General features: G+C 48.1%; 1 protein-coding gene and 1 pseudogene across 1 annotated transcript; both read right to left on the bottom strand.

Moving 5' to 3' along the window:
• Positions 1 to 4659: 4659 nt before the first annotated feature.
• On the bottom strand, positions 4660 to 6029 carry LOC125404285 (diamine oxidase [copper-containing] pseudogene; annotated as a pseudogene).
• Positions 6030 to 15178: 9149 nt separating this feature from the next.
• On the bottom strand, positions 15179 to 19433 carry LOC146894404 (diamine oxidase [copper-containing]-like). Its single transcript, XM_085690095.2, has 4 exons — positions 17876 to 19433; positions 16842 to 17115; positions 16401 to 16533; positions 15179 to 15490 (listed from the first exon to the last, which is right to left on the bottom strand). The coding sequence occupies exons 1-4, from the start codon at positions 19431 to 19433 to the stop codon at positions 15296 to 15298; spliced, it is 2160 nt and encodes a 719-aa protein (XP_085546221.2). The 3' UTR covers positions 15179 to 15295.
• Positions 19434 to 19850: the final 417 nt, after the last annotated feature.

The following is a 19850-nucleotide window of genomic DNA, read 5'->3' as shown; positions in this document are numbered from 1 at the left end:
GGTGGATTTCCCCTAAAAAGCTCTTGCAGGATAGGAATTCAGCAAAGGGAAGTATAGGCATTCACCAGGAACATGAGGGAGGACCCGGACCACAGGAACTGGGCATCATGGATGCTTTGTGTTTTCTGTTTAGAAATGTCTTGTGTTGTATGAACCTCTCATACATGTCAGGAAAAAGCCTATATGCCCAGTTTAATTGGGGGTTCTTGCTTCCAGGTAAGCTTTCTCCTTTAACTCTCTATGCCAAGTTTATGACCTATCCTCTCCCTCCCTCCCTCCCTCCCTCCCTCCCTCCCTCCCTCCCTCCCTCCCTCCTTCCCTCCCTTCCTCCCTCCCTTCCTTTATTTCTATTTTTCTTTCTTAGCAGGGTTTCTCTGTGTTACAGCCCTGGCTGTCCTGGAGCTAGCTCTTGTAGACCAGGCTGGCCTCAAACTCACAGAGATCTACCTGTCTCTGCTTTCTAAGTGCTGGAATTAAAGGCATGTGCCACCACCACCTGGCCCACCCTATACCATTTCAAAATTAGTTAAAACCCTACTCTATCAAGGAACTCCCTGTGCTGACCTTGGACCTGACTCTGTCCACGTCTCACTCACTGTCCCTCAAGACTTAGGTATTTAGTCTGCAGAGAACGAGATCTCCTGACTGTGAAAGGTGTGTGCTGCACCTGTCCCATCGCCTGTGAGCTGCTGGGTTGCTGGGAGCCTCAGCATTCTGTCCTTATGTCCGCTGGGAGCCTCAGCAGCATCCTGTCCTCCTGTCCGCTGGGAGCCTCAGCATTCTGTCCCTGTGTCTGCTGGCTCTGGTGCTCACTGTCAAGGCTGATCTGGAGTCTTTTGTACTCTCCTAGCCTCCTACCTCTGGGATACCATGCTTGTTTGACTTCTTGGAAATAGTTCACCCTGAGGACTGCCCTCTGTTGCTCTGGTTCTTGTGGGAAAGTTCAGGGAACCCATATTACCTTATGCTTTGATGGTTCAGTCTGACAGGAGTGGATGAGATAAGAGGCTTCTGGGTAAACTCAGAACCAGGGGAGGCCATGAGCTTCACTGTGAGTCTACTATCTAGCTCTGGAAAGATTTTCTTTTATTTAAAACTATATTTCATTTCTTTATGTTTTTCTCTCTCTTTCTGTGTGTACATATGTGCATATTGCACTGGGGCATTTGTACTTTATGTGTGTCTGCAGAGGTCAGAGGACAATCTCAGGTGTGGTTTCCAAGCTCCCCTCTCTTCTCTTCTCTTCTCTTCTCTTCTCTTCTCTTCTCTTCTCTTCTCTTCTCTTCTCTTCTCTTCTCTTCTCTTCTCTTCTCTTCATCTCGCTCTCTCTCTGTTTCTCTCTCTCTCTCCCTTCCTTTCTGTTTTCTGTTTTTTTGAGTCACTGTCTCACATAGCCCTGACTGGTCTTACATTTGCTATCTTGTTCAGGATGGATCCTATGCCTGATACTGTTAACTGGGTCAAATCCCCATGACTGGCTAGGTCATAGGCCCTAGTGAGAAACCTGTTCTCCTAAATAGACATAGGCCCCTAAGTTCATGTCTTTATATCATAGATTAGTGCATCTCTCATGCCTCATCAGAGAATTTTTTTTTTGCATTTGATGGTGATAATACAGACCCACACCTGTCAACATGCAGAGAAGAAGAGACTACGAAATGAACATCTATATTACACTTCCTTGCTATAAGTGATGAACCATTTGGAAGAGGGAGCAGAAAGATTGTAAGAGCTAAGGGAGTAGCTGTCTTCAGAGAAACAGTATTTACTGGGCATGAGGGGACCATGGAATACATGAACTCGCATCAGCTGTTCATGTATGCACAAGATATGTTCAAAATCAAGCCAGCCCAAATCCTAGCATAGGTAGGGGAGGGCTCATGAAATCCCACCACTACATGAGGAACTGATGCCTGCTGGGGAGGGGAGAGCCAGTTATCTTTTGGAAAGTGGTCCCTGAGAAGCTACCAATGCTCCAGTAGAGGATCCCACACTCATGCACACACAAGGAGAACTAAGGCGGCCCAGTATGTGTTAAAAACAAAGGGCACATGAAGAAGAAAGAGTAGTGGTATGGGGTAAAGATTTGGAGGAAAGTAGATTTGATTTAAAAACATCATATATGCATAAACATATATTTTTGGTAAATATATTCTACAAATACATAATATAATTTATATACAAATTAATATAAAATAGTATACATAATGTTTAAATTTATTTTCCTTTCTAACTCCTGTACATCCCTTTCCACTCTACAACTGGCCTTTTCTACTTTTATATCCTTTTGTTTTAGTGACCCAGTGAGTTTTGTTACAGTTGCTTACAATGGCATGGGAGATGGAGGATATACGACTGAAGAAATTTCTCTTTCTCTTATTCTTAGGGATGTTGTGTCCCAATGAGGTCCTCCCTCCTTCCATGACAGGGTTTCCATGGGCTAGATTTCATAAAGACCGAGACTTCATGTTTTGGTTTGAGACAGATCTCACTATATAGCCCTAACTAGTTTGGAACTTGTTATATTGATCTAGTTAGCTGTGAACTCACAGGAATATGCCTGCTTTTGCCTCTCAAATATTGGGATTAAAAGCATGCAACACCATACCCAACTCAGAATTCTTGTTTTTTTAAAAGTTTGTTTATTTGTTCACAATTTCCCATCTCTATAAAATCTACTTTAGCCATCTCCCAGGAACCTCCTATGGCACCACTTCCAGCTAAGCAACTTTCTCCTCCCAACAAATCCCTTTCTTACTTTTGCGTCTTTTTCTTGTGGCTCACTGGGTTAATGAGGTTACTTGCACAAGCACATTTGATGGTTATTTACTTTTCAGGGTAATTATCCCCGGGGACGAATGGGCCTTATTGCTCCCTCTTCCTCCTATGCGAGTATGCTTATGGGTCCATACATGTAAGTTTTTTAGAGGAGTTTTAGCATCATGGCTGTTTGAGGAGGAGGAATTAGAGAGCTACTCCATGTCTCTGACCCTTTTCCCGAGCCTTCCCACTATCAGCATCCACCAGGATGGTCCATGTGTGACAACTGCCAAGCCATAGAGACACACCATTGCCACCCCAAACCCATAATGTATGCCAAGGTTCATTTTGCCATACATCCAGTGAACCCTGACCAATGTGTAATGACAGGTACCTGCTGTCACAGGGCTGGGGAGTGTCCTCTCCCTCCGGCAGTCACACCTCTGCCAACCACTGATTGTCGCAGCCATTCTAGATAGCACGATTCCTACAGAGGGAACATGTTTTCCCTGTGTCTCCATGTCCTTCACGGCTGACCTCCCCCTTTGCAATCTCTTATCTCCAAATGACATTTTGCTTTGCCCAGGAGGAAGAAGATGAGGACGGTCAGTTTAGAACCCTCTCCTCTGACGTAAGTGGGTGGCAAGGGGAGGGACACAGTGGCAAAGGAGCCGTAGGGTAAGGGAGAACTTAGCAGGCAGTGATTCTCCCTGCTTCAGGTCAGAGACATGTCCACTCCCTGCAACCCACCTCCTGGCAGTGCTGTCTGGGCCCTCAGAATGCCCGAAGTGACCTTCTTGTTCCTTTGTTCTTCCGGCTTTCTTGCAGCCCCTTGGTGTCTTATTTCGTGGGCCCGTGAGCAATTCTTCAACGGACTCCGCCCCCAGTCAGCAAGAATAACCGAGTCCCTACTGCACGCATAGCACCACTGGTCAGCTGGGAAAAGACAGGGTAAAGGCAGAGGTGGCTTTTGGTCAAGCTATCCATTATGTAGCTGGAGTGGCAACACACACACACACACACACACACATGCGCGCGCATGTATGCATACATTCACACACAAGTAGTTGCACACATACAACTTGTTTAGGTATACCATCATTAAGGTGGGAAAATTTGCCTACAGCCTCCATGAGAGGGACCTGAACACCTCAGACAGTGAAAAATTCAGTGTCTCGTTTGGCTTGCCTTGCCCTGGACATGGAGGTTTTTGAGGCGCCCTAGAAAACCATGAATCCATCGCCCAGTCGTTCTTCTTAGTATATGGCCCACGTCTTCAGCAGCTCTAGGAAACAGCACACGTGGTAGGAGCTGAAGGGTTAACTGTCTGCCCTGGTGGGGCTCTGAGGCTATTAGACAGTGGATGGGGCTAGACACTTGACCCAGGGCTGTAGGTCCTATGGAGGTTGAAAGGGGAAGACATCAGGCAGACCTTGTACCCAAGGGTGATAGAGAAGATTTTGAAAGGCTGGAGTAAGAAGCTTATGGAGTTTCCAGTGAGGCCATGTTGGGGACAACCTCAGTAGGAAGAAGCCCATTGTCATTCAGTCCTCCAAGTCCTGTGAGAGAGACAAGGGCTCTTTAGTGGGCAAGGAAGTTCTGACTACCGAGGACACTATAGCTGGGACATTGTTAGTTATGTCTGCAAATTTCTGCAGGTGACCTCAGCCCCATTGAAAAGAGGTTGGCTTATCTTTCATGACCCATAGGTTGTACTTCTAAGACTAGGGACAGGTTAAGTTAGAGGGTAATGATGAATCCAGAGAAGAGAAGGGAGGGACCGGTTTGGTACCCGGTCTTAAATCCTCTCATTGTTCTGAAGGAAATCCTCAAAGACCATGGGGGGGAACCCCAGGGATGGTTCTGGTTGTAGATGCTGGTGTATGGGGTGGTGTGCACTTAGCTGGAGGTGTGTATTTTGATCACGACATTAGTGCACAAAATGAAATCCCAAATGTAAAAAAATTGTAGACTACTAAAGTTGTCTGCAGTACGAAATGTGTCCATTCAGTTCCTCATATGAGCCTAATTTGCCTGTAAAGTTGGTGTTAAAAATGGACTTAGCAGGTACCCTTATGGCCTTCTCAAAGATGAACTATGGATAATGGACAAGGCTACCAGTGTCCATAGTGGGTGGATTCTAGGAAGGTAACTGTCTTGGGACAGTCGATGGCAGGGAAGCTAATTCACAGGTGACACTGCCCAGACCCCTGCACATGTCTGTGGTCTTGTTCAGCTCTCCTGTAGGTGTGTCTTCAGTATACACAGCCATAGTCTCTTGAACATTGACCTCAGAGGAATATGCTGATTCCCAAGGAGAGCAGCTCCAGCCTTGGTAGGTCACAGTGTTTTCTACTAGACTGTATCGGGGACCATTGGCTTGCTCCACATAGGGCCAGCCTTGGGAATTCTCCACCAAGCTTGTTAAAAACTCACGGCTTCTCTGAACTCTTGGACAGTGGGTCCTCAAGGACCACCATGCCCACTTCTCCATCTGCGTATTTCTGAGCCAGTTCCTCTGGGCTGCTGTAGATCTTGTCGTTATACCAGACCTGCTCCACTCTCCAGTCCTGGACGTCTGTGCTCCCGTGATCCATAAGGCTCTCGAACCCCACAGATTGCAGTAGGTGTTCGTTCCCAATGTGCTGCAAGAGAAACCCGGTTGCCCGATGTCTAGACTCCACACTGTGGGTGGCCACCAGGGTGAAGGTCAGGCACTGCCCAGTGCAGTCTTCTAGTGAAAAGTTGGTGGTGTAAAGTATAAATGAACAAGGCTGTGGTGATCTCCGTGACTCCATGCTAGGGGAGACTATACTTTGCTTTGAACATGGGTCTGTGTGCCCAATATTCTTGCTTCACTGGCCTGGGGGCAGTTCTTTTAGGCAGAAGAACAGTGGCAGGGGCCCTAGAGCAAACTCAATGACATTAGGGCACTCCTGGGCACCAGTAAATCTGACAACATGGGCTTCTTGCACTGAACATCTTGTTCCTTTATCCAGAAACTCTAGGACATCCTTCTTCTTGGGCAGCAGCGTTTCAATGAGGAACACAGAGTTCTTGTCTAAAGCCTGTGTGCCCGATGGCTGCAGCTCCAGCTCCGGCCTGCACATCAGGAAGCCATGCACAGCTTCTATCTCCTGGGCGCTCAGGTCTGCGAACACTTGGGCCTTGTCGTTCTGCGTCCAGATAGGGTGCTCTGCCATGACCATCTATAGAACCAAGATGATGGCCATGCAGCCCAGTTTCAAGCTCTTTCGTGCCAGCCCCATGGCTCAGAAACTTAGGAGAAGAGAGGAGAGAACTTGGGTATTTCTCTCTCTATGCCAGCACTCAGAGCTCACTGTCTCTAAGCCCCACTCCCCAACTGTGCTTCCCCCCTTACCCAGCTGAAGCCAGCGTTGGGGGCTCTGGGTCCTGGCTCACAGTTCACAGTGTTGTTCAGGCCCCAGTGTGCATCCACTATTTCCTCCATCATCTGAAAATCTCTTATATTCTTTCTTATCGGGACATCTCCCATTGCTTCCTTCCTTTTTAGTTTCCTAACAACTGGAAAGCTTTCCTGATGTAGGGGTACCACGAGTAATAGTAACTCAAGGCTAGCCCAACTGATTCTGTCCTAGTGGGGCTCAGGACTTTAATGTCACCTGAGGTGATATTGCTTCCCCAATAATAATATCACACGAACAAAAATTCTAGTGTAGGAACAGTGTGCTAGCTGGTTTTTTTTTTTTTTTTTGTCAATTTGACATAAGCTAGAACTATGTGGAAAGAGGAATCTCAATTGAGAAAAATGCCTCCATCAAATTTTCTATAGGCAAGTTGATAGGGCATTTTCTTTATTAATGATTAATGTCAGAGGGCTCAGCTTACAGGGATGGTGCAACCTGTAGACAGTTGGCCCTGGCTGTGTAAGAGAGTAGTCTGAGCAAACCAGGAAGCAGCACTGTTCCATGGCCTCTGTTTCAGCTTCTGTCTCCATGTTCCAGCCCTGACTTTCCTTCCTGGAAAACTGTAAATTGTAAGGTGAAATAAATCTTTCCTCTCCAAGTTAGTTTTGGTTATTGCATTTATCACAGCAATATTAACCAAGACAAGACACATGGGATACCATCCTTCAAGTTGTTGTCGGGGTGGTCAAAGAGACTCCCCAAATAATATATGGACTGCCATTGCTCCTGGTTGCCTCCTATAACCTGAAGGTCAGAATCTAGTGATGAATACACTCATACACTGGACACAGGACTGGGAGGAATCGAGCTGGAATGGACCCACACCTGAGGACTAGCTCCCGCAGTGTCAAAGGTGCAATTCCAGCTGCCAAGGGAGAAAAGCAATCTAAAGTCCTACCCAGCTGTAGAGCCGTTGTATCACTCAGAGTGACCAGCCTGTCAAGATATGCCTGATGGTGCAATAGTGGCATTTTTATCTTGGAGTAAACAATAACTATCTAATTGGACTTAAGGTTTCCACAATAGAAGGTAATTCACACTTGGTATTGTATATCCCACCAACTACCCATGGATTTGAGGTCATAGACCCTAAAGGAGAACTCATTACTGTCATTTTCCTAAATCAATATAATTTCTAACTATATTCTAAATACTTACCCTTATGCTCATGGATAAATATAGCTTTCACCCCCACCAAAGAAACTTCCTGCTGAAACAGATGGTAGCGGTTACAGACATCCACAACTGATAACATACAGAGAAAATGTGATCTTGGCGTGACCATTCCCACCTGGTATGTCTACAACCCAGCTCCTAAACCTCTGGAGAGAAAGCTGGCAACGGAGGCTCAGTGAGGGGCCTCAGGGGTCTGTGTTACTGGGCCTATGCCAGGGAGCCAGGGTGCATCCAGCAGTTCCCGTGAAGGTGAGGACTTGAGTGCACTTCAGCTAAAACCCAGTTGTAGAGCAGGATGTAGGCAAAGGGAGGCGTAGGCACCCACCAGGGACATGAGGGGGAGCTGTGCACGGAGTCTGAGAATCGCTGACACCACGGCTCCTGTTAGAAAATGTGTGTTCCTATGTCACACGCCCTGCTCACAGTCTAGGGAACACAATGCAGTGCTCACAAAAGGCCCAGTTTTCCTGTTGGCTTCCTCTGTACAGGAAGGTTTTTTTTTTTTTTTTTCATTTGACTCTTTACACCAAGTTTATATCCCTGCTGCTAAGGTCAAAGTTGGCTAGAACCTCTGCCAAGGGACCTTCTGTCTCAGTCCTCGACCTGACTCTATGTCCCACTCACCGCCCCTTGGCACTTTGGTATTTAGTTTATAGAGAACAAGATCTCCTGAAAGTAAAAGGTGTGTGCTACACCTGCCCCATCGCCTGTGAGTTGCTGGGCTGCTGGGAGCCTCAGCATTCTCTCCTCGTGTCTGCTGGCCCCGGTGTTCATAGTCATGGGATGTTTTGAGAAGTCCTTTCACCGTCCTGGCCTTCTACTTGTGAAGTCTAATGCTTATTTGACTCTGAGGAAATGTCCCAGCCTGGGCACTTCCCTCGGTTGGAAACTTCTCCCCTTTTGGAGTTGGGGGGGCAAGGCCTGTGACCCACAACTCATTATGGTTTAAGTATCCAGTCTGACAGGAGTGGGTGAGTCTATATAGCATAGACAGAGCAGGGCATGAGCTCAGCTCTGATTTCAGCATTTAATTTTGAAAAACAATGTAAAAGATTTACTTTATTTTGTCAGTGCATGAGGGTATGTATGTACATAGCATCTAAGTTTACCATGGAAATCTGAAGAGGGCATTGGATACCCTGGAACTGGAGTTATAGACAGCTGTAAGCTTTCATGTGGCTAATGGAAGCCAAACTTGGGTCCTCTGTAAGAGCAACAGATGCTATCAACATCTGGGTCATCTTTCCACCTTTAGAAGTCTGCTTTTTATTTTTTAGATAAGCAAAGTGAACTTCATCTTGTGTGTGTGCTAGTGTGCATTTGCTGAGGCATGTTGTTTCTATGCACATTGGGTATGAATTTCAGAAGAAAACTAAGTGTGAAACAAAGCACAGATAATAAAAGCCCAGGGAAAGAAATTGGGTTTCAACCTGAAGGTCTGAAAATCAAACAGAGTGGCTCTGACCTCTTCCTCAGTCTGAAATGGCGATCCTGCCTCAGGAATTCTCAGAATGAGACAGAGAGCTGTCTCCTCCCGTTTTATAATCCTCTCTAGTTCTGGGATTAAGAGTGTGCACCACTACTGCTTGGTTTCTATGGCAAACTACTGTGGCTCCTGGGATTAAGGGTGTGAGTCATCATGGCCTGTTCTGCAAGGCTGGCCATTGTGGCTGTTTTACTTTTCTGATCCTCAGACAAGCTTTATTTATTAAAATACAAATGAAATGCCACTACAGCGTTGTTCTTTAGTGTTGTTCACTGTTCTGGTTCCTCTCCTATTACTCTTCTTCCTCCTCCTCCTCCTCCTTGTCTTCCTCCTCCTCCTCCTCATCTTCCTCCTCCTCTTCCTCCTCCTCCTCCTCCTCCTCCTCCTCCTCTTTTGCTTGAAATAGGCTTTAATTTAACCTGGGCTGGAATCCAACTGATTATGTAGCTGATGATGGCCTTGAGTTTCTAATCCTGCTGCCTCTACCTCCTTGTCCTGGAATTACAGGTGTGGGCCACCACACCTGGATTTTTTCTCTTATAACTTTGAGATGGAGTGTCTTATTGTCCCAGAACTAGACCAGTATGCCAGTGGGCTGGCCTGGATGTGCCACAGATTTGCCTGCCTCTCAGTTCTGGAATTACAAGTATATGCTACCAAACCTTGTTTTCTTTCTTTTTTTTTTTTTTGTTTTTGGATTCTGAGGATGGAGGACAAGTCCTGGTTATTGCAAGACCAGTACTTACATAAATGAACCAACTATCCTGCCTCCAGATTAAAAATGATTTTTATTAGCATATATTGATTATACATACTAGAAACTTTCATATGGGTACATATATGTTTTGATCATGTCCACCCATTGTTGTCCCCTTTCCTCTCCTGCCAATTCCCTTCCTCTTCCCAACTAGCAAACCAACAATTTTCATGTCTCTCTTTCTTTCTGACTCGATGAGTTTCATGAGTTTGTTTGCTTAATCATGGCCCAGGGTTTGTAGATGTGAACATGAGCAATCTTCCCAAGGCAACACCCCTGTAAAAAAAGGTCTCTTTCCTTCATCAAGCGTTTTATAGTTATACAAACCCTCTAGGATGGAAGGGTCCACACGAGCTCCTCTTCCTTCCAAACAGTGTGCTAATCATCCCAGTGTCACGCAGACCTAGACTTCATTTGCAGTCTTGCTTTAAGAGGCATTTCAAGTTTGTACCCAAATTGAACAGGAAGCCCGGAGCCCTGCCTGTTCTCTTCCTGGATTTACATCTCCCCAGCTACCAGGATCCACCCACTGGTCCATGTGCCACAATATCCATTTACCACCCAGGATCCATATTGAATGCCAGGGTTCCTGTTTGCTGTGCGTCCGGAGGATGATGACAAAGGTGTGTGACAAGCACCTGCCATGGAAATGCCAGAGTGCTCCCACCTGCCCCCAAGTCTTCCAAACTTTCCCTGTTCCTCCCTCTCTGAAGTTGTATCTGGGCCATGTACTAATAGTTTGTTTTTCTAGAAGGCATAGCTATAATCCTGCAGTGGGCAGTATATATTTCTTGTGTCTTCATGTCCCTCATGACTGGTGTCCTCCTGCTATACAATCTCTTATCCACGAGTACCCGTTCCCCCACCCTGGGAAGGAAGGAGATGCTGGAGAGAGATGTGAGGTAATAGGAGCAGCAGGATGCTATGAGGAGGTAGCTGGGGGACAAATGACAGAGGAGACATAGAGGCCAAGGCAGAACTTGGCAGTAAGTGACTCTCCCAGTTGCAGACAGGAAGCATACCCACTCCTTTTAACCCACCTGTTCATAGGGACCTTCTGCATTCCTCCAGAGTGACCTGGAGAGGCCACCTGCCGCCTCTTTCTGGTCTCTTCTCTTCCTGATCTCTGCCTTTATTTCTGCTCCCCTCACACCACGACTGCTCCACTTGCTGACCCCCTTTCCCTGCCATCAGATGCCCCTGGGACCTCTGCTCTGTCACATTACTGTCCCCACTCACAAGTACCACTGAGTGTACCAAACATGTACAACATGACTAGAAAGCTGATGAAACATGAGGAAGAGGTGAATGGTGGATTTCAGTCCCCAAGCTACCCCCAGATTAGCAGGGGTAGTGAGGTGGCTAGTTTTAGGTCAACTTGACACAAGATAGAGTCATCTGAGAGGAGGGACCCTCAGGTGAGAAAATTCCTCCATAAGCTCAGGCTGTAGGCACACCTGGAGGACATTTTCTTAATTAGTGATTCATGTGGGAGGCATCTCATTGTGGGTGGGGCCATCCCTGTGGTGGCTGTTCGGTTCCATAAGAAAGCAGGCTGAGCTGTCTAGTAAACAGCACTCCTCCATGGCTTCTGTATCAGCTCCTGCCTAGATTCCTGCCCTACTTGATTTCCTGTCCTGACTTCCATTTATCGTAAACTATGATGTGGAAGCGTAAGCCAAATGAACTCTTTCCTCCATAAGTTGCTTTGGTTATGGTGTTTCGTTGTAGCATGCGTGTGTGTGTGTGTGTGTGTGTGTGTGTGTGTGTGTGTGTGCGAGTGAGAGAGAGAGAGAGAGACAGACAGACAGACTGTTGCTACCCTGATATGCTAAGGGTAGCTTGAGGGCTGACAGCCACTTCTGACTTTTCCTCCATCTGTTTCTAGTTTTCTGATCACGTGCCTTATTCAGTCTTCACTGTATTTTATTTTTTGGTCAGGATTTCCCACCGAACCTGGAGCCCACTGATTCTTTGAGACTGGCCTGCCAGAAAACTCTGTGGCTCTCCTTATTTTTGTTTACCAGCCCTTGAGTCAGCTTCAAATGATGCCATTCTGTGCTCAGTTTTACTTGTATTGGGAGCTGAACTCAAAACCTCACGCCTTTTCCAACTGGACCTTTGTCCCACCTTCATCTCTAAAGTTCATCAAGGCTGTGTTTCTAAGGAGAAGAATCAGTTTCCTTGCCTTCCAGCTTTTGGAGGGCACCTCAACCCCTTCCGATGTCCACTCCTGTAACCCGGATCTGCAGTATCCTCCCGTTCTTTCCCCAGAGTTAGCATACGATGCCCGTTGTTCTCTGCCGTTTTCCGCTCCCGCTCACTGTATCCTGCAGGGCTTCCCGCCAGTCTGCAGACTGCCATCACTCGCGCAGTGTTTTTCTATCACCTGGCACCGGGGTGCAGCTGTGCCCTAATGTATTGACCTGTTCCCCCACACAGACGGAAAGTCTATTGTTACCAGACTCTTATTGCTACAGACAGCATCGCAGTGATTCAGCACACACAAACATTTTTAAAGATGTGTTTAAAGAGAGATCTTTGGGGGTAAACCTTAGATGCTGGAACAATGTCCAGGTGAAGGCTTTGGTGACTTTATTAGACTTCCCATTTCAGCCTCTTTCCACACGCTCATCATGGAGGTGGGCCAATTCCCCTGTACGAGAGGGAGCTGGAAGCCTCAGACATTGAAAAACCCATCCGATAGAGAAATTCAGCACCTTGTGTACACCATCTAGGAATGTGGCTGTGGTTCAGTCAACTGCAGGTAGTAACTCCTAGTAACATGCCCAGGCCTCAGCTTATGTTCATGTACTGTGACTGAATACACACCGCTGTGGATGTCTCCTATAAATACCATAGCCTCTTGCATACTGTCCTTGTAGGTGACATGTTCACCCCTAAGCTCATCTTAAAGGTTTGTAGCCCAGAAGAGGACCTCAGCTGGAAGGAGGCATCCCAGCCTCCACACAACACGCTGCTGCTCTCTAGGCTGTGTTGAGGGAAGTGGGACTGGTCTGTGCTGGGGTTCATGATGGCATCTTCACATAGTGCTGTATGATGAACCTGCCATGCTCTGGTGAGCTCTACACCATGGGAGGGCCACACTGGCCGAATGACACACACTGGCCATAACGTTTTTGTACTAAGAAGCTGGGAGCATCAAGAAAAGCAAACCAACACGGGCTTGTTGGCCCTCTGAGGTCTCGTAGAAGAGGCTATAGTTTGCTTAAGAGATGGGTCTTGAAACTCAACACTCACAGCTATCCCCCTGGCTCAGGGGAAATTGCTGTTGTGTAGATGGTACTCGGTGGGGCCCCACGGCAAACCTGGAGTGCTCCTGGGCATTAGTGATGATGATGTGGGATGCCACCCCAGGAGATGGCTTTCTTTACGGGGAAAATTCAGCACATCTTTCTTCTTGGGCAGAATCATCTCAACAAGGAGCACAGAGTCTTGGGTTGAAGTTATTATCTCAGATGGCTGCAGCTCCAGCTCCTTCGTACTCATCAGGGAGGTGAGCGCCAACCTCCACCCATCAGTGCCCAGGCCCCAACACCTGGGGTTTGAAATTCAGGCTCTACCTGAATGGCCATGCATAGCACCAAGGCTGCACACACCCAGTTCAGTACTAAGCTCCTTCACATCACCCCCACGGCTCTGGAACACAGGAGAGGACACAGGTACTTCCATCTCTAAGCCAGTACCTCCCAGAGCCTTGCTGCTAGACCTAAACATTCCCCCACACCTCAGCTTCTCCTCTGCATCTAGCTGTAGCCTCAGCTGGAGTCTCTGGGTCTCTGCTCACAGTTCACAGTGCTGGCCAAGTTCGATCGATTTCCTCCTTCACCTGCACATCCCTTGTGTAGATAAACTCCCACTTTCCCCCTTGGTTGGTGTTATCTTAGTGAGGGAATATGCTTTAGCCAGGGACACTGCCCAAGGCTTGGTCCCCAAGTGCTACAAAGTGCTCTCTCCTGGTAGTCCAGAAGGATGTACTACAAGCAGAACTACCTTTCAAGGACACAATTTACCTTTGAGAGGGATGCCTTTTGAAATCGGTACAGACATTTGATTTCAGACTCTAGGGTCAAGTGGCCCTGGGTTCAAATCCTGGTAAATCACAATAGGAAGGACTGCCTTTGTGAAGGCTCTGAGACATGTTATGAGTGGCAGCTCTGGGAAGCACTGGAGTCATAGTGTTGAGGACAATGTAGGCTTCTCTATCTGTTTGTTCTTGTTTTCCTCCGTTCCCAGCCACAGGTTAGAACAGTCCACATCTGCCTCTTCAGTTCTCCGGGTTGCTCTAAACAATGCCCCCTGCCCTGAGTAACAAGTTCTTGATTAGGAGCTCTTTATTCCATCCCCACTTACCCCTCCCCCCCTCTCTCCCTCTCTCCGTTTGAGACAGGATTTCACTGTATAGCCCTGGCTGGCCTAGAACTTGCTATGTAGACCAGGCTGGCCTTGAATTCGCAGAGACCTGCCTTTGTTTCTCTGCTGAAATTGAAGGCACGTACCACCACAGCTGACTCTTCCTCCTCTTTTGTGTATCACGCCTGTGCCTTTGTGTACGCCCAAGCTCCTGTGTGTGGCTCCCTAGTGAATAAAGTCTGTTGTCTGACTTTCTCCTCTTCATTTTGAGGCAGGGTCTCTCTCTGAACCTGGAGCTCACTGATTCTGCTAGACTGGCTGGCCAGGGAACTCTAAGGATCTGCCTGTCTCCATTGCTGCAGTAAAGGACATGGGCCACCATGCTTCCCGCTCTTCTGAGGATGTTGGACATCTGCTGCAGCTTCTCATACCTGCAGGGCAAGAACTAAGCTACCAATCTAGCTCCAGCTCTGGGGTTGTTAAAGACTGTGTTCCTGACAGAGGCACTCTGGAAAAATTCGGTTTCCTTGTCCCCTTCAACTGTTTGAAGGCAGTGATATATCTTTCACTTTGATTCCTACACAGGGTTTTTAGTTTCCTCCTACTCATACACAGAAGCTGGCACACTGTGCGCATGATTGTCTGCCATTTTCTTCTGCTGTGAAGTACACCCTTTAGGTGTTTCCCTATAGTCCTGGCTCACACACCTTCCCTATCATCCGGCACCACAGTGGGGCTGGGCCTTAGTTGACTGAACTGTTCTTTTCTGCAGATGCAGAGTCTGTTGTCTCCAGACTTCGCTTGCTGCAGACAGTTCTACTGCGAATCAGCACACACACACATTTTTTTGTTTGTCTGTTGATAAAAAGATCTTGGGGGCAAACTTTAGATGCTAAAACAGCAGCAACAGAGTGAGATGTTGGTAATCTTGTAGATTTCCCCTTAACAGTTTTCTTCTGCATGCCCAGCTGTGAGGTGGGACAATTCTCATAGTTTCCCTAAGAGAGACAGGAACGTCTCCGATACTGAAAAACCCAGCAGATAGAGAAACCCAGTATCTTTGTTCTGGCCATGGAGGTCTTTTAGGCATACAGCAGGTTAGATATATGGAGCCCATGCCCGCATATCTGAGTAAATGGCCCACATCCTCTCCAGTTCTAGAAGCCACACAGAAGGTTAGAAGGCCAAGGGTTTATTGAGTGTCCTTGTGGGGCTCTGGGACTGTTGAGCTGGAGCTGAGGCTGGACTCTTGATGCAGGGTTGTAGGTCCCACTGAGGCTGCAGGAGGAGGCATCAGGCAGACCTTGTCCTCAGCGACTTAGTTTTTGACAAATCTTTGGCAGTTGTGTCTAGGTGTCTTTCAGTAGCATAGAGGAAGTTGAAAGGCTGGAGCGAGAAGCCTACAAAATTCCTAGCTGCAGCCATTCTGGGGATAGTTTCAGAACGGGGCTCGTGAGAGAATCCTACTGTCACCCAGGCCACCAAGTCCTGAGGGAGAGAAAAAGGCTTTAGTGGGCAAGGAGGTATTGTGGAAGGACTGGGTTATTTTTTTTTTAAATTCATTTTTATCATTTCCAGCCTGATTACAGTTTCCCCTCCTTCTCTCCCTCCCTCCTCCCCTCCCAGTCCCTTCCTCCAACCTCCCCTCTTTCCCCACCCCATCCTCTCTCTCTTCCTTTCTGTTCAGAAAAGGGCAGAAAAGGTCTCCCATGTGTATCAGCTAGCCATGGCGTATCAAGTTTCAGTAAGACTAGGTACCTCCTCTCCTATTGAGGCTGGATGAGGCAACCCAGTAGGAGGAAAAGGATCCCAAAAGCAGGTAACAGAGTTAGAGACAACTTCTGCCTCCACTGTTAGGGGCCCCACAAAAAGACACAGCTGTATCATGTGTGCAGAGGGCCTACATCAGCCCCATGCAAGCTCTCTGATTGGCTGTTTGATCTGTCAGCCCCTATGATTCCAGTTTAGTTGAGTCTATGGTTTTCTTGTAGTAGGACGTGGTCATTTTAAATTGTGTCTACAAACTTCACCCAGATAGCCTCAGCCCCATTGAAAAGAGGCTGGCTCTCCACATGGGAAGGAGAAAGTAGAAAAAGACAAGATCTCCTGAGTAAAACGGGAGCATGGGGACCTTGGGGGAGGGCTGGAGGGGGAGGGGAGAAGAGAAAAATGTAGTGCTCAATACATATCAATAAACAAACAAACAAATAAAAAATAAATTTGGAAGTGAGACTGGCTCACAAAAAGAAAAAAGAAAAAGAAAAATAAAAGAGGCTGGCTCATCTTTCATGACCTCTGAGCTTGCCCTCCACCTGCAAGCCATACTCCTAGGACCAGCAACAGTCAAGTTAGAGGGTAGTAACAAGACCAGAGGAGAAAGGGAAGGACTATCCAGTACCTGGTCTTCAATATGCTCATCATTCTGAAGGAAATCCTCAAAGACCACGGGGGGATCCCAGGGGTGGTTCTGATTGTAGATGCTGGTGCTGCACCGTTCAGACTCCCAATATTTGGTCACCGCCAGGGAGTACCTGAAGATTGAGAAGCCGGGTGACTCAGAGCACTGGGGCTGCCTCTGAGACTCAGCTAGGGCTCAGTACATCCTCAGAGCTTCAGACAGGGAAGTTAGTGCTTCCTCACAATGTGTGGTCATCTCCCGGGACTTTTCAAGAGTGCCCAAAGCCATTTGAGGGTCAAGATCCCCATGAGCACCTCTCTTCCCGCCCCAAGCTCGTGAGGACACACACCCAGACCCACATGTGGCTCAGAGCCTCAAGAACGGAAGCACAGAGAAATATTCACCATCAGGGAGAAGCACCCCCTTCCCTGGACTCCTCACCTGGCCCAGCTGAAAGCTAAGTCCTCCTGGGTTTCAGGGGTCAACTTCTGCTTAGATGTGGAGTAGATCTGTAGGCGGTAGCTGCGCCGGTGTCCCAAGATATCCTTTTGGGGGCTGCTAAAGAGCAGGAATGGAGGCAGAGTCTGTCCAAAAGGGAAGGTGGCCTGGCGCTCCTGGGAATACTGTGTCTTCAGTGATGTACCTTGGACCTGGTGGTGTCGGCTGGTGGTGTTTTTCTGCCTGGTCTGCAGTGTGTGGAAGCTGTTGTTGGTGCCTGAAAACAAGACGGGAGAAGGAGGTTGAGAACCAACTTAGCGTGGACGCTTCCTCAATCCACCCTGGATCTCCAACATAGACCACATCCACAGCCAGCTGCCAGCAAGAAGTGGTTCTGGAGCAGAAGCTGGGTTAGCAGAGTGAGCAGCAAAACTAAGTGAACCCCAGACTAGAGGAGTTGAAGGACAGCTCAGGGCTCAGCCCTGGCAGCTGTGGTGAGAGTTTCCGTGTGCCTCAGGCTGTTTTCAGGCGAGCTGTGATACAGCCTGTTTGTCATAGTTTTAACCCTGGAGAAGGAATAGCTTGTGTTAATGAAGGTCTGAGAACTGGCGATATATATATTCTGGGCCATAAAGACAAGTGGAATTCATGGACTACGGATACCCATCTGATCCTGGTGGCCTTGTTCTGTTGTTGACTTTAATGTCAAGCATCACAGGCATGACACTCCTCTGTGGTGACATTATATACCCAGGAAACACACAAAGCATCCCCTGATGGCACTATAGACCATCTTAGAGGGCTAGGTAATAGCATCCCATTCCTCTCTCCCATTACACTTCCTCCCCTCTGCTCTGCACCCCTGAATTCAGACACAAGGCATATGCACACCAAATATTCTGAGTAACACTAGGGTACCATTCACGGCCACTATTTCTCAAATATGTATAATATTTCTTTTTTGGGGGGAAGGAGGCTAAATGGCAACATCATGGGAAGCAACTGAGTGACAGGGAGGATCTGATTTCAAGTCTTACCTGCCACATCCAGATCAATACGGTAGTGCACAAGGTGGGTGTGACTGTTGACAAGTTGGTGAGTTAGGAGATGAGCTTTTCCCAACCCCTCAGGGGTGTATATGGTGGTGTAGGTATAGCCTGTGGCATACATCTTGGCTAAGAGCACGCCGTTAGTATAGAAGATGAAGTCCCAGATGTAATCAAAATTGTAGATGGCTGAGGTTGCCCGTAGCACCAGCTTGTGTCCCATTACATCCGAAAAGAAGTTGATTTTGCCTGGAAAGTCAGTGTTAAAGATGGGCCTAACAGGGACCCCTGTGGGGATCTCAAAGATGCAGAGGGCTCGTGGATAACGGACAGGTCCATCAGTGTCATAGTAGTGGGTGGCGTCTAGGAAGGTGGCTGTCTCTGGGCAGTTGATGCCAGGGACTAATTCATGAGTCACACTGCCCGTGCCCCAGCCTAGATCCATGGTCTCGGTCAGATCTCCTGCAGATGTGCTTTCTCTATGCACAGCCACAGCTGTCTGCACGCTGATCTCATAGGCTATAGGCTCATTCCTAAAGCGCACATTCAGTAGCTGCAGCCCAGAAGAGGGTCGAAGCTGGAAAGAGAAGCTCCAGTCTTCGTAGGTCACAGTGTTGCCCTCTAGGCTGTAGCTGGGACCATCGTCTTTTTCCACATGGGGGCCAGACTTGCTAAGGGGCAATGGGAATTCCCTGCTAGGCTTGTTAAAGATCTGTGGCTGCTCTGTGTTCTTGGGCAGTGGGCCCTTGAGAACCACTGTGTCTACTTCTCCATCTGCATATTTCTGAGCCAGTTCTTCTGGGCTGCTATAGAACTTGTTGTTATACCAGACCTGCTGCACTCTCCAGTCCTGGACGTCTGTGCTCCCGTGATCCACGAGGATCTCCAGCCCTGTCGGCTGCAGTTGATTTTTCACAATGCGCTGCAGAAGAAACCAGGTGGCCCGGTGTCTAGACTCCACACTGTGGGGGGCCACCAGGGTGAAGGTCAGGCACTGCCCGTGACAGTCCTCTAGTGAGAAGCCGGTGGTGTCCCGGAAAAACTTCTGTAAGGGTGCGGTGGCATTCTTGATTTTGTGGTAGAGAAGGCTTTGCTCTACTTTGGACATGGGTCTAGATGCCCAGGATCGATGTTTCGCTGGCCTAGGCGACAGTTCTCTCAAGTAGATGGGCTGTGGCAGGGGCCCCACAGCAAACTCGGTGACATTGGGGTGCTCTTGGCCACTAAAGAAAATGATGACACGGGCTTCCCGCACTGGAAGTTTCGTTCCTTTATCCAGAAACTCTAGGACATCCTTCTTCTTGGGCAGCAGCGTTTCGATGAGGAACACAGAGTTCTTGTCTAAAGCCTGTGTGCCCGACGGCTGCAGCTCCAGCTCCGGCCTGCTCATCAGGAAGCCATGCACAGCTTCTATCTCCTGGGCGCTCAGGTCTGCGAACACCTGGGCCTTGTCGTTCTGCGTCCAGATAGGGTGCTCTGCCATGGCCAACTGTAGAACCAAGATGATGGCCATGCAGCCCAGTTTCAAGCTCTTTCGTGCCAGCCCCATGGCTCAGAAACTTTGGAGAAGAGAGGAGAGAACTTGGGTATTTCTCTCTCTATGCCAGCACTCAGAGCTCACTGTCTCTAAGCCCCACTCCCCAACTGTGCTTCCTCCCTTACCCAGCTGAAGCCAGCGTTGGGGGCTCTGGGTCCTGGCTCACAGTTCACAGCGCTGTTCAGGCCCCAGTGTGCATCCACTATTTCCTCCATCATCTGAAAAATCTCTTATATTCTTTCTTATCGGGACATCTCCCATTGCTTCCTTCCTTTTTGTGATGTTATAACAGTGGGCAACATTCTTCAGCAGGGTGCACCGTGAGTCACAGCAGCCCAAGGCTTGGTCCTCAAGGGCTACTAATGGCCTGTGTTTTAGTGGCCCAGAGGGCTGTAGTGATAGCAAAATTCCCTTCCTGATTCGACAAAT

The sequence above is a fragment of the Myodes glareolus genome, chromosome 6, assembly GCF_982192425.1.
Source record: "Myodes glareolus chromosome 6, mMyoGla1.1, whole genome shotgun sequence".
NCBI lineage: Eukaryota > Metazoa > Chordata > Mammalia > Rodentia > Cricetidae > Myodes > Myodes glareolus.
Note: the sequence above shows the minus strand (reverse complement) of the source record. Positions and strands in the feature narration are given on the sequence as shown.

Excerpts from the sequence above, each read along its gene's own strand:
- LOC146894404 (XM_085690095.2), bottom strand. The coding sequence starts at position 19,433 with ATGGGGCTGGCACGAAAGAGCTTGAAACTGGGCTGCATGGCCATCATC. Across the intron at positions 16,534-16,841 it reads TTAGCTTTCAGCTGGGCCAG|GTACTCCCTGGCGGTGACCA; the intron begins GTGAGGAGTCCA and ends CTCAATCTTCAG. Across the intron at positions 15,491-16,400 it reads ATGAGCATATTGAAGACCAG|GACTTGGTGGCCTGGGTGAC; the intron begins GTACTGGATAGT and ends TCTCTCCCTCAG.